General features: G+C 50.5%; 1 protein-coding gene across 1 annotated transcript; it reads right to left on the reverse strand.

The window, feature by feature from the left end:
- Window positions 1-1,983: 1,983 nt before the first annotated feature.
- Window positions 1,984-16,903, reverse strand: PDILT (protein disulfide isomerase like, testis expressed). Its single transcript, XM_056866604.1, has 11 exons — window positions 16,702-16,903; window positions 11,697-11,903; window positions 10,911-11,044; window positions 10,038-10,175; window positions 8,431-8,541; window positions 7,632-7,757; window positions 7,306-7,503; window positions 6,599-6,719; window positions 5,641-5,822; window positions 2,941-3,018; window positions 1,984-2,055 (listed from the first exon to the last, which is right to left on the reverse strand). The coding sequence occupies exons 1-11, from the start codon at window positions 16,901-16,903 to the stop codon at window positions 1,984-1,986; spliced, it is 1,569 nt and encodes a 522-aa protein (XP_056722582.1).

Raw genomic sequence — 16,903 nt, forward strand, 5'->3', positions numbered from 1 at the left:
CCCCGGCCCAGCCCGCCGCCCCTTCCCCGGAAGGCCGCACGGGCCCTTTGCAAAGGCGCCGGGCACTCACCGGGCTCTCCCAGCAGCCTCACCCACGGCGCCGGGGGGAAGGCCGGCCGAGCCTCGCCCCGAACCCCCCGCGGAGAGAGAGGCGGCGGCGACCTCCCTCTCCCGCTCTGCCCCGCCATGTGCGGCCCGAGCCCCGCCTCCCCTGGTCCCCGCGGGGCCCGCCCCTCCGCCGCCGGCCAACCACGAGGGAGGCCGGGAAAGGCCGGCCCGCCCACCGCGGCGGACCAATGGGGAGGGGGGCCTCGGGCGAGGAGAACTCCCGGAGCGCGAAAGGGCGGGGCGGAGCAATGACGCGGGCCGCCGGGGGCGTGGCCGCCCTCTCTTCCCACGTGGGGCTGCGCCCGCTCAGACGCCCCAGGACTCCCCCCCTTGCTTTTGGGGAGGGGGGGGGAATCGCGCCCCTTGAGCAACCACAGTGATGGGGGTGGGGGGAGAGAGAGAAGAAAGGCCCTATCAGGGCGCTTCACCTTGCACAGGAGGCGGGTAAGGGGAGATTTTGGGGGGCATTGGACTCTATGGCATTGAAGTCCCTCCCCAAACACCCGCCCTCCTCAGGCTCAAAATCTCCAGGTAGTTGTGAATTTCCTGCATCGTGCAGGGGGTTGGACTAGATGACCCTGGCGGTCCCCTCCAACTCTAGGATTCTATGATCCTAATCAGGAACTGCACCCCCCCACCCGATTCATTTTTGGGATCACTGCTTATTCTCAGTGGGTAGCCGTGTTAGTCTGTCTGCAGTAGTAGAAAAATGCACCTTAAAGTGCAGTAGCACCTTAAAGACTAACAAATAACTTAAAGACTAACAAGTAACTGCTTATTCTGACCGTGTTCTCTTCTGTGCTGAGAATGCACATGCCACTAGGAGCCAACTCCTCCCTCGCTGCGTTTTCACGCGGATCCTCTGCTCTCTCTCAGCCGTTCTGACTCCAGGGTTGCTGCAGACAGAAGCCCCTCGGGACGGCTGCGTGAAACCAACAGGCAGGACTCACCAATGTGCTATGGGAAGCTGCAGGCACTGATTTAGACCACGCTTGTTCCGCCTTCAGCCGCTCTTCCTCATCGGTGGCCTCCCCCGTGGGGGAGTGTGGTCCCCACACAGCTGGCCAAGGGAGACTTCACCTCCACAGCTTTGATTTGTCCCCTTTATGGCGCACACGGACAGTCAGGGAACTACAGGAGACGCTCAAAAAACCACAAGAGTATCTGGGGGCGGGGGGGGGGACCCATTGTTCACATGGAAGGCATTGTGTGACAAATTTACAAGATATGTCGGAGGAGAAACTCTCCAGTGAGACACAACGGTGCCTCGGAGGAGGGGGCATCTCACCCCACCCCCCGCTAACAGGTCAGCCACCTGGGTTAGAAGTAGCATTGCCAACCTCCCGGTGGCTGGAGATCTCCTGCTATTACAACTGCTCTCCAGGCGACAGAGATCTGTTCACCTGGAGAACAAGGCTTCTTTGGAAAGGTGGACTCTATGGCATTGTACCCCATTGAAGCCCCTCCCCAAATCCTATCCTCCCAGGCTCCACCCCACATTCTCCACGTCTTTCCCATCCTGGAGCTGCCAGCCCTCGTTAGAAGACATATTGAGTTGTCCCAACGACAACGCCTAGTCCACAAAAGGTTCCACATCAAGTCCAAGGACCTTTATCCTTCTGGACAAGACCTGCCACAGGACACCACGTTTCCCAACGCTCACCCAGCCGACAAAAATTAAATCCTGTTAAGAACACTTAGGAAAGCTGTCAAGAAAGACCCCTGGGAAACCCCAATCAGGCACAACCAAGCGGCTGCAACACTGGTGGTTTTATTTTCTTCAGACCTTCTGAACTTCCCCATGATCACATCACAGGTCTTCTCCACTGCTTGTCACCATCTTTCTTGTGGTGGAGGGAGGAGGGGAGAACTCCCCTACAGTTCTTCCTTCTTGGTGATTTTCGCCCCTTTCTTCACAGCATATTTTTTCTTAGTCTTTGACGACACCTTCGCAAGAAATGGACAATCACGACGGCGTTGTGCCATCACTCAAACGGCATTAACACAATGCATCATAGAGTTGGAAGGGACCACCAGGGTCGTCTAGTCCAACCCCCTGCACAGTGCATCACTGTGGGACCTCCTGATACTGTTGTCCTCCGAAGAGTGGGCAGTGATTTATAAGGTTCCCGGTTCAAATCTCACCTCTGACCCAAACTTGCGACCAAGCGCTGTACTTTCTAGGCGTGAGCACATTTTGTGCAATTACCATCCAATCGGCTGCCAACAGCACTTACCAACAACTGGTGCAGGGGGGCAGACGCTCACGGCTCCCTCTCCCACAAGTACACAAAGCTCATGTTTCCCAGACACACAGCAAATCCACTGGAATGTGCTGGGATCTGACTGGTCGCATACCAATACCCCCCTAACCTTACAAGGGCTGCACTGAACATTGCCAGAACATCGCGTGTCTCAGGCAATTGGACTCCAGACACTGGACAACAGACTCCACTCACAGGACTGTGTGTCTTTCTTGCCCACAATGCACTTCACTTGAGGACTTTAGGTCCCTTCATTGACATGGCTGCCCTTGAGGGTTATTTATTATGCCGCTCCTACTTCGACAGGCCACCTGTACACACTTTTCCTGCCATTTCATGTCATTTACACACACCTGATATAACAATAAGACTGCCTTCACTTCTTACAAGGGAGACACCAAATTGACTCGGGGATATTCACTTGCCAGTCTGCAATTTGTGCTCATCGGCCAGCCTGCTCCTATTCCCCTTTACCACTCCTCCCCATTATGGGGGTCTTTCGTCCTTTTCTCTTGTACACAGCGTCTGCCCCTCCCACAAATCTTTGGAGGTGGCTTCATCCCCTTACCTTCTTCTCCGCCTGGATCTGTTCTTCTAAAAAGTTGGCGAAAGCATCAAGGGTGGGCTCTCCTTTGTAGGGCTCCACCTGGCAACGAAATAAAAAGTACACAGAGGTGTGTGAGAGAGCAAATGGTGAGAGAGAGCAGGCGCCTCCGCTCCTCACAGAGAGCCAGCATGGTGTGGTGGTTAAGAGCGGTGGTTTGGAGCGGTGGACTCTGATCTGGAGAACCGGGTTTGATTCCCCCACTCCTCCACAGGAGCGGCGGAGGCTGATCTAGTGAACTGGGTTGGTTTCCCCCGCTCCTACACACGAAGCCAGCTGAGTGACCTTGGGCTAGTCACAGCTCTCTTAGAGCTCTCTCAGCCTCACCTACCTCACAGGGTGTCAGTTGTGGGGAGGGAGAGGGGAGGTGATTGTAAGCCGGTTTGAGTCTCCCTCAAGTGGTAGAGAAAGTCGGCATAAAAAAACCAACTCTTCTTCTTATGTTCATTACATCGATGTTTGGGAAGGATCCCTTCCACTGACCCTATCAGCGTTGCAGAGTGGTCTTTGTGAATAATTGCCAGTTAAGACTCAACATCATGTCGTCGTTTTGACATTTTGCTGCTCAGGCCATGCCTTTCATATGGGAAGAGAAGCATTTCTCTCTATCCCTCTCTAGCCTTCCCCCACCGTCGGAAACCATCTGTCTCCCAGAGGATACCACCACTATGTTGCTCGCACCCGCTCCCCTCCTGATCTCACACAGTCTCTGTCCTACACCTGTTCAGAGAGAACAAACAAAACGTTTGCCCCTGTTGAGGCAAGCAGAGACAACATCAAGGCGCAGAATGGAATAGCCAGTACACAGGACCTACTTCTGCTGATACAGAAGCAAGAGAACCCCACCTACGCCGGAAAACGGACATACTGTGCAGTAGGGGCCTATCAGGAGGCTCCTGTTTTGGAGGCAACATCTGCAAGCTGGTCTGGTTAGAAGACATACTTGTCAGTCACATTATCTTTCACGTCACCTTAGAATCATAGAGTTGGAAGGGATCACCAGGGTCATCTAGTCCAACCCCCTGCACAATGCAGGAAATTCACAACTACCTCCCCCCCACACACACACACCCCAGTGACCACTACTCCATGCCCATACCTTCTCCACCCACTAACCCTCCTGCTGCCATCTGGTTCGATGGTTACACAGTAGACAGCAAGGCACTGAAATACTGGTCGCTTCCACAGATTTCATTACAGGTAAAGGTCCCCTGTGCAAGCACCGGGTCATTCCTCACCCATGGGGTGATGTCCAACAACACCTCCCTAGCTAATACAGCATCTCTACCAACTGTGCCTTACATTACAGTTCTGGCTACCAGTCTGCTTAGTTACACTTTCTAGAAACAGGGAATAAAGTGTCAAACAACTGCAAAACCCATCTCTTCCCAAAAGAATAAATTTGCACAGATTTGGGTCAAGGGCTCATTTCAGGCCATCCAAATCCACTGGGGCTGCCGTTGGCTTACAACCTGAGCCTCCAAGCCCAGCAACTGGAGAGTACCTCTTTCCAAGATGAAATGAGGACACATGTCGCTGAATGGAATTTACGTGCGGGGAAGGGAAAGCACAAATGAACACCTGAGTAATGTCTGCATTACCAACCACAACCATCAAATCAAATTACTGGGCTCCGCAGGTGATGTTCTTGCTTCAATTAGATTATCCATCCGGATGGTGGAGCGCGACCATTTGTTTCATGTACTTTTTCCAAAAAAAACACCTGTGATCTCCTCTACTGGAAGAATTTGCCCGTCTTTTTGAAACGCACAGGAGAATGGTTGGAGCCTGCACAGCACAACCACAAGGCAATCAGGACACAGCAACAAACCTTTGCCTTGCTTCTGGAGATGTTTACATTAAGGAGAGCTGTTTTTATATGCACCTTTTCTCAACCTTTCTACAGGACAATCAAACTGCCTTCCAATCTCCTTCCCTTCCCCTCCCTACAAGTTCAAAAAATGACTCTCCCAGGGCTGAACAGGGACATTCGGATTTCCTCTCACTACAGATGCTACTTTCCTGCCCCCAAGCATTCCTCCTTGGCTATAAGCAGGCTGCTTACAATAGACATTGTACCTCTGTGTCTTTTACAAGCATCCTTTGCAACACCCTCCCACCTTCATACCAAGTCATCAGGACTCTGGGATCTCCATTCCTATTCGTGTCTGACAAAGACAACTTTCACTCTCAACCACTGACACCCTGAAATGCTGGAGAGTCTCTACAGTGCTCCGGGACTCAAATGTCATCGCCATCATTCAGTCCCCTTCAGCAGCAGGGGAGGGGCCGTGGCTCAGTGGTAGAGCCTCTGCTTGGCATGCAGAAGGTCCCAGGTTCAATCCCCGGCATCTCTGGTTAAAGAGACTAGGCAGGTAAGTGATGGGAAAGACCCCTGCCTGAGACTCTGGAGAACCGCTGCCGGTCTGAGTAGACAATAGTGACTTTGATGGACCTTGATGGTCTGATTCAGTAGAAGGCAGCTTCATTTGTTCATGTGCCCAGCAGTTCTTCTCACCCCAGTAAGCAATAAGGGGACTGAATCAACACTGGCCCAGCAAAAAAACCCCTCAGATTCTCAGGATGCCCCATGCAATGCCTTGAAGAAACCCAAGAGTGGTCCTGATACCCACACACATTCTCCGCTACTGGCAAATGCCTCACCCGGGTTGTCGATCCAACAGGGAAGTATCTGAAGAACGGGTAACGCTCCAGGTTCAGCAAGTGGACGTTGTTTGCCGTGTAGTCTATCTTGGCAATGACGATGTTTTTCCGGTTTTCGTACATCTTGCCCAGCTCTCCCCAGACCGGGAGCACTTCCTGGCAGGCCTCGGACCAAGGAGCGTCTGGAATTGAAAACCAGGGGAAACAGTCTCACAACGAGAAGCTTCTGAGCGAACGCAACAGCACTGATGAACACATGAACGCATGAAGCTGCCTTATACTGAATCAGACCCTGGCTGAGGTCTTTCACATCACCTACTTGCCCAGTCTCTTTAACTGGACATGCCGGGGATTGAACCTGGGACCTTCCGCATGCCAAGCAGAGGCTCTACCACTGAGCCACGGCCCCTCCCTAATACGACTTTCCTCTTGAGCTGCACTGTCACACAGCAGCACAGCTCCTCTGACAAGAATGTCCGCCTCCTGAACTCTGTTTTGCTCATTCTGCAAAACCACAGAAGGGGTGGGGGCCCTTCTTCACAGCTTCCCCTAGACTGTTTCACAATGTTAGGGCAACTACACAGCATGCGCATGCTGGGAGACCTGGGGCCAGTCACAGTTTTCTCCAAGCTCTCTCAGCCCCACCTGCCTCACAAGGTATCTGCTGTGGGGAGAAGAAGGGAAGGCGATTGTCAGACGCTTTGAGACTCCTTAAAGGTCGAGAAAAGTGGTCTCTACAAACCTTCTCTTTTTCATTTGACATCTTGTCAGCTTTTCAATAATGAAAATCATTTCCTTGAGAGGGAATGTCTACCATTCTAACCCGTTTATTAGGGAATCCCTCTCCAACTCAGAGAGACTTCCTTCTGGTTATACGTATTTTCAATTCCACAATTGGTCCTCTCAATGGCACGGGACCTGCCACTTTCCACTTCACACCACTGGACAAGCTACTCACAGAACATGACAAAGACGTGGTTCTTCTCATTGAAGACGACCCGATCAAAGTTCTTCCCAACCAGGTCTTTCACTGGCTTCTGGTCCCAGCCTTCTGGAATCTCCTCACTGGACAGATGTCGCTAAGAAGAGGAAAAGGAAGCTGACGGGTTGCTGCCTGGGGATGTATTTCAGAGGGCACATCACAATCTTCCCCAAGAAACCTTCAGAGCGCTTCATCCAACCGGCCGCTCCCCCAGCCAATTATTGATCTGGCTTGGTATGAAAGCGTTCGGGGGAAGAGATGGTAGGGAGTTCGGGGTACAGAAGGTTCTGCTCCCCTCCTCTGTGCTGTACAAATCATCTCCCGCTCCCAAACACACTTTCTGGGACACTGGGACAGATCCTGTGAACACACGACTCTGCGGCCATCACAACCACGCTGGGCTCCAGTGCCGTAAGTGGTGCAGGCAACTAGCCATGGGCTCGCATGGGCTCGCAAGCAGAAGATGGATGCACAGGGAGCTGTGGAGGGAGTTGCAAGAGACACATGGGGGCGGTGGTAATGGTGATAGGCAGAAAGAGGCCCCTGGGTTCTGTCTGTCCAGAATTCACCAAAACCTGGAACCTGCCCTGGGATCCATCAGCCAACGATCTAGGTTGGCTCACAGCTAGTGCCGTTCCACCACAGAGGGTCTTTTCTTTTTCGCCCCCATCAGAGGAACATACCTTGGCTGTCCCTTCCAAGTAGCTCTGGCAGAAGCTCCGAAGGTTCCTCCCAGTCACCCTCTCTGCCGGCATCTTGTACCGGGCATCGCTGGTCAGGTTCAGGATCTGCACAGCAGGGACCTCGATCTCGATGACCTGGAAGTATTCGATCACCCGGCCATTTCTGCTCTCATCGGTATCCACCACTATGAATATGATCTGAAGAATGTGACACATGGGAGGACTTCAATATTCCTGCATCACAGACGGTGGCTGAGCAGACACGCCTCTGCTGCAATTTGGGGAGGGGCTGTGGCTCAGTGGTAGATCATCGGCGCCATACCAACCTTCCCCCGGAATTCTAGGGCAACAGACTTAAACTCTTCGTACGCCTCGTTGAACACACTCGAACTCTTGGGGATGAATAAAAGGATGTGATTTTCCACAGGAACATCAAAAATCTTCACAGATGTCTGCAGGGGAAAAGTCAAAGAGTGCCCGTGGATGTTTGGAAAAGGAAAGACACTATCAGAAAGGTGCCTTCTTTTCCCAAAATAATGGCTGGTTCCTTGGCGTCATAAAAATGTTTCAAATAACTAACTAGAAATAAATGATCAGTACAAGTCCCCTGCGTGCCCACCTCTGAAAAATCTTCTCCCCTCCACTCCAGCAAGGGAATTGTCTTTCCAATCTAAACACCACCTCTGATATTTGTTGTGCCATCCTCAGCAGCGCAACACCCTCCAAAGCCCACTGCAGTCAAAGGCCTTCGAAGGGTGCATCTCTGCTTCAGATGGTTCAGTCGGTCACTCTGGGATCTGCAAGGGATCCACCACCTTTTCCAAAATGCAAAGAGTGCCTGCAGATCCAAAAAGGTCGGGGTTCCTCCTTTGAGGGGGTGGCACTCGCTTCCAAATCGATGAAAAACATGAACATCAACAGCCCCCGTTTCCCGTTAGCTACAGTCACAAAAGTGAACACATGCAATGCAAAGGGAAAGATGTTTTGCAGTTAAAGCAACAATTGAAAAGTTCTGCATGCTCATCCCTCACCACTGAGAAAACACACGGGTTTCGGGATAACAATGAGAGTCCCCACCAGGTTCGAACCCCAGTGCCTTGGACAGAAATTAATGACAGCACGTACCTCCTGGTTATATTCCGTCACTAAATCCATGGTGAAGGTTTTAATTAACCGCGTCAGCTCCACGTCATTCAGCTTGCCTTCTTCCACCACCTCGTTATAAACAGGTTTCCCCTTTAGCACAAGAAATACGAGGTTCACCAGTGAAGCAAACCACGGTTATTTGCAATACGGGGAGGGGATTCCTTGGATACAGGGGCTTCTTAAAGAACATGACATCACTGGTCCAGCCAGCCTGCCCATGATTCCCTATCCTTAATAGCATAAACACAGCTTGATCCTTGAAGATCCCTACAACATTTCCAGGCTCAGACCATGGGGACTGTCTCCGAATCATCACCATCATTATAGCCCACCCTCCCCCCACCAAGATGAGGCTCAGGGTGGGGTACAGCATAGGGGTAAAAACATTTCTACAATTTACACTTTGAGCATCGTCAACACTTGCTGACATAAAAGTATACTGGACCACGCGTCTCCAAATACGGCACCGAAAACAATGACAACTCCCCACAACTGAAACAGAATCTAGTATTGACATCAGAAATCCTCATCAAAATGGGGAGCTACACCCACTTTCCCCACCTGGTTACAGTCCACACGAGACGGCTGGAAGAAGATCTACAGAAGAACATCACATGGCAAGGGAGCACACCCATGCCAAGTTGGACAACATGGTAATTGGGGGGGGGCACCCATGCACCACAGGGGCAGAAGGGGGAAGGTGCAGTCTTAAGATTGCCAGCTCTGGGTTGGGAAATAGGAGGACATTTTGGGGGTGGAGCCAGAGAAGGGTGGGGTTTGGAGAGGGGAGGGACTTCAGTGCCGTAGAGCCCAATGGCCAAAGCAGCCCTTTTCTCCAGGGGAACTGATCTCTGTCGCCTGGAGATCATTTGTAATAGCGGGAGAGCTCCAGCCGCCACCTGGAGGTTGTAGATAAGGAACCACAGAATGGCCAAACAACAAGTAATATGCAAGGGTGAGCGTTGTTATAAATATATCAAGAAAGTGCAGCAAAGTGCAAAAAGCATGTAACAAGACACGGCTTGTATACAAAATACAGTCATACACAAAATACAAAAGTACAAAAATACAAAATGTCCAAGAAATATGGTCCTTTTAGTTCACAGTGTGAACCTGGTAAAAGTGCCTTCAAGGCTATCCATCTGTTTGCTGTAGAGCATGAATTCTTGGACATAAAGAGCTGCTGTAGAGTTCCCTTGCCTGTATCAAGAGTGTAGGAATACAGGGATCCAGTAATCTTCCAGTTTCGATGATTAATTTTCCTCAGAATAGGATGTGGACTGCTCAGTGGCTGGTTCACACGTCAGAATGAGAGAGGTGGGAAACCCTATGCAGTCCCCCTTCTTCCCCACAGGGCTAGGGCCAATGTATCTCTGCACCAGTGTGGTGTCACGGCTAGGGTATTGGACGGGAGACACCCACATCCAATCCCCACTTGGCCATGAAGCCCCGCTGGGTGACCTTGGACTGGTCAACAACTCTTAATCTCCAGGGGCATTGCGGGGATAAACCAGGAAGGGGAGAGCCGTGCTGAGAAGAACTGCGAACTCTCTGGAGGATGGGCGGACTGAAAATGTGACCAATACCTTTTGGAAGATGACGATCATGTCCTCTCTGATGCCGAAGTGCGCAAAAACTTCGTCGCTGGCTGCCGTCCCGAAAGGGAGCTCAGGGGTGCTCCTTGCGGAGTTGCAGAAGATCTCCCCTGCCCTTCCTTGAGGGCTCTGTCGAGAAAAGAGAGGTTTGCAGTCAGCGCTACACAACACCGGGACAAGAATGACAAGAATGACAACTTCAGTCCTGGGAGGGAAAGGGAGAACCAGGCGCTCCTTGGAGGAACGACGGCTTAAAAACAAACTCTGCAGATTAAATCCAACAAGACCCCTGAGTGTCCAGCTCAGCAATTGGCTTTCATTGCAAACTAGAACAGCTTTTCATTGGGAGCGGCATCTGCCTGAAAAGCGGGGTCTGTGTGGATGCATAAATAGAGACAGACAGAAATGAATGAGCGGACATTCACAGCTAGGCATGCATAGGTAGGCTCAGGACAAACACTGGTACATAAGGGCTGAAAACAATGGAAGATACCTATTACTTCCAAAAAAGGCCTGGGTAATTTGAAAGTCCCCAAATCCAGGGAATCAGAAGAACATAAGAAAAGCCCTGCTGGATCAGACCAAGGCCCATCAAATCCAGCAGGCTGTTCCCACAGTGGCCAACCAGGTGCCTCTAGGAAGCCCACAAACAAGACGACTGCAGCAGCATTGTCCTGCCTGTGTTCCACAGCACCTAATACAATAGGCATGCTCCTCTGATAATGGGAAGGACAGGATCAATTTGGATGAGGAGATTTTCAGAACACTCTCTAATGTCACATCGTCCAGACCCACTGCTGAGAAGTCCATCACACACACTGATTTAATGCAGCAACAAAGCCATTACATTTCACAACGCTTTACCTTCAAAAACCCAATCACAGCCAAACCTTCCGGGTCAAGGAAGGCCTCGGCCTGCTCTGTACTGTTCAGGTATGCCGTGCAGGATCCGATTCTTCGTCTCACCCATGTGACAAAGGCAGAGGCCGCTCTAACTCCTGCGAAAAGGGAAAAGGTTGTTGGCATGAGTCAGCATGAAGACAGAAGAGACACCAGAGTCAAAACTACTGGCCTACGAATGGGAGGCCTGCCATCTATCTCCAGAAGAACTAGGGGTGAAATTTGGGTTCGACAGCCATACATACTCGTTTTCAGAGACCATGCACAGCATAATTATTCACAGTGAGTTAGTCTGTCACTAGCAGTAGAAAAGAGCAAGAGTCCAGTAGCACCTTACAGACTAACAAAGGAAGTGAGCTGTGGCTCACAAAAGCTCACACCCTGCCAGAAATTTTGTTAGTCTTTAAGGTGCTACTGGACTCCTGCTCTTTTCTATTGCTGAATTATTTAGACACACATTTCTTGGAAAGTCGGTTCATCTGAAGTGGTCTGGTCTGGACATGATGGGTCTCTAACTATGGGTCTCTACAGATGTCTACTATGTCGATGCTGGCGGAGGAGGGGATCCTCCAGAAAGGAAGGCCCCCCGGAACTGATGTTCTTCACATCTCCAGAGCATTCTTGCCCTTATTCTATATTCTTGCAGCTTTGAAGGGTTGATTGGATCCCTAGATGTGACTCTGAACCCGTCGCGGGTGCCCTCTGGTGCGGAAACGGGACACCCGCGAGATCAAGACACTGCCTCCTGACCTTTGCAGTCAACGGGTTTGCTCCGATCGCCGTCCACGAAGAACTTCAGCGTCGGAAAGTCCTGGATGTCGAATTCCTTTTTGAAATCCTTCTGCTCCGTCACGTCCACTTTGCCAAGGCGGATGTCCACGGCGGAGCTTTTGAGCTCTTCGGCAGCTCTGGCAAACTCCGCAGCCAAGGTCTGAGAGGGCCCAGATAAAGCGACATCTGCAAAGACCCAAGACAAAGAAAGAAAGGGAGGTCAGGGCATTCCCTTCGTACCATTCTGTTGTAGCTCAAACGTTTTTTAACAGTCAGTACAACCAGCAATAAAGTCTGCAACAAAATTGACAGCAGAAACACCGATAACCATCTTACTTATTTCTCACATTTCTCCACAGAACAGCGTTCCCTTCCCCCCTTGTCTCCTCATAACGACCCTGTAAGGTAGGTTAGGCCACCCAGTGAGCTTCATGACTGAGTGAGGCGATTGGAACCCAGACCTCCCAAGCCATAGCCTCACATGCTAACCACTGCACCACACCACGGCTGCAGGTCACCAGTTCACCAAAATGCCCTCGAGGACAGAACAATTTTTGAAAAACTCCAGAAGGCCTTGGGAGGCCAAGGGATTCGAACATCCGCTACAGGGCAGATCTCCAGCCAGTGGAGGATTGGCGAGCATATGCAACCCCTGGCGTTTCCAGGGCACAGATCTCGGGGGGCAGGGCACTGAGGAAGACCTCCTACTGCCCAAGACCCCGGACAGCTGCTGCCAGCCAGAGCAGAGCATACTCAGCTCGATGGACCAATGGCCTGGACTTCGGCAGCTTCATAGCTCCACTGTAGAAATGCGAGACTTTCTATCCCTCTTGAACACATGAAGCTGCAGCATACTGAATCAAACCTTCGGTCCATCAAAGTCAGTATTGTCTACTCAGACCGGCAGCAGCTCTCCAGGGTCTCAGACAGAGGTCTTTCACATCACCTCCTTGCCTAGTCCCTTTAACTGGAGATGCTGGGGATTGAACCGGGGACCTTCTGCGTGCCAAGCAGAGGCTCTGCCACTGAATTACGGCCTCTTCCTGAAGAGGTCCACCGGTGGAATAATTGTTCACAGCCCGGTCCTGGCCTGTCACTTCCGTTAGACTTTTGATAAATCGGTGGGAGGTTTCAATCTTTCCGTCTTCGCTTGCTGATCACTCACAGGCTCCTGGAACATTTATTTGCATAATTATCGCAAGCCTTCCATTAATCATAGCAGCCCCACTTTACACGGGGCCTCCTTTTCATACCAATTATTTCACCCAAAAGTAGAGAGAAAGAACTCACGAGACAAGATCTTGGATCCCTGCAGAGAATTTGCACTATGCAAGGAACCAGACCCTGTCATTCTCGTGAAACCCATTCTTGGCCAAGAGATTTGCAGCAGCCAACATTCCTGATTTTTAGCGTTGGTTCTCACATCCTTTGCTCACATGAACACAGTCCCTTTTTCTCCAATAATAGGCTTCTAATTCTTTCCGCTGTTTCTTGCAGGCACTACCTTGTTTGAACTGTATTGCTTCCTAATCTTGTAATGCAATTACTGTATTCCTGCTCCCCCACCCCCATTTTTGTAATCCAATGGTCCCATTGTTTATGGCACGTCCTACACTGTTTTCCTTGCCTGCGTTTCTCAGTCAAGTTTGGCAATCCCTCTTGAGTCTCAGCGGGAAAGTCCGACTACAAATCCAGGCAATCAAGTCATCATCTCAGTGTGAAAAACCATCACCTGCATTTTGCTGGATGTTTTAAAACCAGCTTCACTGTGTTTGCTTATGTGATTTCGACAGACATTCTCAAACGTGATGAATGATCAAAGAGCAGATCTTCTTTAAGGATATCGTGCCATTGAAAGAGTAAGAGCGACAGGCTGGTCACTGATCCCGATGGGTAGCCGTGTTAGTCTGCTACTAGCGATAGAAAAGAGCCAGAGTCCTGTAGCACCTTAAAGACTCACAAAATTTCTGGCTGGGTATGAGCTTTCGTGAGCTGTGTCTGAAGAAGTGAGCTGTAGCTCACAAAAGCTCATGCCCAGCCAGAAATTTTGCAAGTCTTTAAGGTGCTACTGGACACTTGCACACATGCTGAATAATGCACTTTCAATCCACTCTGAAGCTGGATTTTACTGCGTGAACTGGCAAAATCCACTTGCAAACGATCATTAAAGCGTACTGAAAGTGGACTGAAAGTGCATTATTTGGCATGTGTGAAAGTGTCTCTTTTCTACTGGAAAAAGACAATAAGATATCTGAAGAAGTGAGCTGTGGCTCATGAAAGCTCATAACCCTGCCAGAAATTTTGTTAGTCTTTAAGGTGCTACTGGACACTTGGTTGGTCACCGTGTTAAACAGGATGCTGGATTAAACGGACCAATGGTGTGATCCAGCAGGGCTCTTTTCGTGTTTTTAGGAGGCACTGTTTTGTCTGCACTGCCAACATTAAAAAAAGGGGAGACTGTTAAACGCCCTCCACTCAAGCTGAAATTTTGAGGTGTCAAGCGTGGGCAACCCAAGATCCAGAGTCGGTGGCCCCCCTGTGGCCTGATTTCCCCCTTTTCCAGCACAATGACTCCTGGCAACAGAGGCCTAAGGGGGAGGGTGGAAAAGATCCCCGGTTCCAGGTCATTGCTCCATGTCCGAAGTCAGACTTCGCCCTCTCTCCCAGAGAGTAGTTCACGGTGCTGGCCTGCCCATTTCAACAGATACCAGCGACTGGCCTTTGGGTGAAAAAGCAGGTGTCAAGAATTCACAAGGATCGGCTGAACGCCACCAGATTCTTTGGAGATTAAAGGGTGAGAAACAGTCAAACACCACCACCCCCAAGAATCCTAGAAGACTGGTAAGTACAATAAAATACCAGGGACCGACCAATAGAACGTTATGAACACTCACTTCCACAGGATGGCCTACTCAAATTGTTAGGAAGACTTTGGTGCAAGACCAGGTCATCCGGAAGTTGCTTCTTTCCCAAATTAACCTCAGCTAAGTCATCACAAGTGGTCACATCAGAGGTACCTGCTTCCGAACCCGCTTGAGATCTGGTCAACACTCTTTAGCGACCACAAACTGCCTCCAACAGCAACGTCCTACTTTCTTGCTTCCCCCCTTTCTTGCTTCCATGTTCACGGAAGACAGGAGTATTCATGGCTACTAGTAAAAATGGATACTAGTCAGGATGCATACCTATTCTCTCCAGGATCAGAGGAGCATGCTGAATATATTAGGTGCTGTGGGACACAGGCAGGATGGTGCTGCTGCAGTGTTCTTGTTTGGGGGCTTCCAAGAGGCACCTGGTTGGCCACTGTGTGAACAGACTGCTGGGCTTGGTGGGCCTTGGTCTGATCCAGCAGGGCTGTTCTTAACTTCCTTCCTTCTCACCATCCCTCCTTCCCTCCTTCCTTCTCTCCAGCATCAGAGGAGCATGCCTATTGTATCAGGTGCTGTGGAACACAGGCAGGACAATGCTGCTGCAGTCGTCTTGCTTGTGGGCTTCCTAGAGGCACCTGGTTGGCCACTGTGGGAACAGCCTGAGGGACTTGATGGGCCTTGGTCTGATCCAGCAGGGCTTTTCTTATGTTCTTATGTGCATATTTTTAATCCCATAATGTTTCATGAGACCACTTTACATAAGGGGGGGAAGGGGCAAACAGCAGGAATATGCCCCTTCCAAACCGTTCCAGGCCTGGGACACCACCCAAACAGGTCCCTTTTTTACCCTGCTGCCTAAAACACACACATTGCTACACTTAACCGCCATATCTCTGTTTGCTTGTTCAGTGAGTCACTCTCCACTAGCTCCCAAATATTACCCTTTTCAGACTTTCAAACATCTACGTGCAGGTAATACGACTGCCGGATTCGGCACAAAGCTTTCAATTGCGTTGAAAAGTGTTAAAAACAGTGCTTACTGTGTATTCTGCGCTTTCGGTGTTCCATGAGTTTCAGACAAACTCTGTTGTGAGCCTCACAACAGACCTGTAAGGCAGGCCAGTATTATCACCATGCTACAGATGTAAAGGATTAAGGGTGGCTACAGCGTTTGACTACGATCTCAGAAGCCGGAGCTCAAATCACCACTCTCCTTTAAAGGCTGCAGGATGTCCAATGGGCGAGGCATTCTCTCTCAGCCTAATCTACCTCACAGGGTTGTTGTAAGAACAACATTGAAGAGGGAAGAACAATGTATGCTGCTTAGACTTAGAGCCAGCATGGTGTAGTGGTTAAGAGCAGCGGTTTGGAGCAGTGGAGTCTGATCTGGAGAACTGGGTTTGATTCCCCACTCCTCCACATGAGCGGCGGAGGCTAATCGGGTGAACTGGATTTGTTTCCCCACTCCGACACATGAAGCCAGCTGGGTGACCCTGGGCAAGTTACAGCTCTCTTAGAGCTCTCTCAGCCCCACCTACCTCACAGGGTGTCTGTTGTGGGGAGGGGAAGGGAAGGTGATTGTAAGCCGGTTTGAGTCTCCCTTAGGTGGTAGAGAAAGTTGGCATATTAAAACCATCTCCTCCTCCTCTTCCTCTTGGAGAAAGGGTAGGATATAAAAATGTCCAAGATGGCACATTCCGGAGGACTAAACTGATACAACAACCCAGCAAGAAAATTTTTTGCTTCTTAAAAAACGAGCGGACCCTTTTGTTCACTGAACTGAGTCCTCTTATAAGAAACTATGCCCCTTCTCCAATATCCTGAGCCCTGCAAACACAATGCATTTTCTCACACTGAGGGTGCATGCGCATGCCACCACGGCATAGCCATGGGTTGGGATGGGGCTCCCAAATGTGGCCCTCCCGCGCAGCAACACCCATGCATGACAACCCACGCGTGGTTTGCGGATTGTCTCTAGCACAGGTGCCCTGTCCAGATCAGACATCTGTCACATGTGAAGTGGCACATCTCTCATTGATTAAACCCAGATGTGAAATACACACACACACACAGAGAGAGAGAGACGTAACTATTAGATAGTCATAATTACTTACAGAACTCCACCAGCAGGTACCTGTTCTCCTCCAGGGCCCTATCAAAATTGCTTTTCTTGAGGATTAGCACATTGCCCTCCTCTTCAATGTCAGGTAGCGTGGTTTCCTCAGGCTCCTCCCCTGTGGCCTCAACACCATCAGCTCCTGCGTAGGAAGAGAGAACCCCCAAGCCGAGCAGAAAGAGAATCCACGGAACGTTCAT

This window comes from Euleptes europaea, chromosome 21, assembly GCF_029931775.1.
Source record: "Euleptes europaea isolate rEulEur1 chromosome 21, rEulEur1.hap1, whole genome shotgun sequence".
In the NCBI taxonomy this organism is placed as follows: Eukaryota; Metazoa; Chordata; class Lepidosauria; order Squamata; family Sphaerodactylidae; genus Euleptes; species Euleptes europaea.

Coding starts and splice junctions, on each gene's coding strand:
- PDILT (XM_056866604.1), bottom strand. CDS start 16,903: ATGAACGTTCCGTGGATTCTCTTTCTGCTCGGCTTGGGGGTTCTCTCT. Junction 7,504..7,631: donor CCCTAGAATTCCGGGGGAAG/GTTGGTATGGCG, acceptor CACATTCTTCAG/ATCATATTCATAGTGGTGGA. Junction 2,056..2,940: donor AGATCCAGGCGGAGAAGAAG/GTAAGGGGATGA, acceptor TTTCTTGCGAAG/GTGTCGTCAAAGACTAAGAA.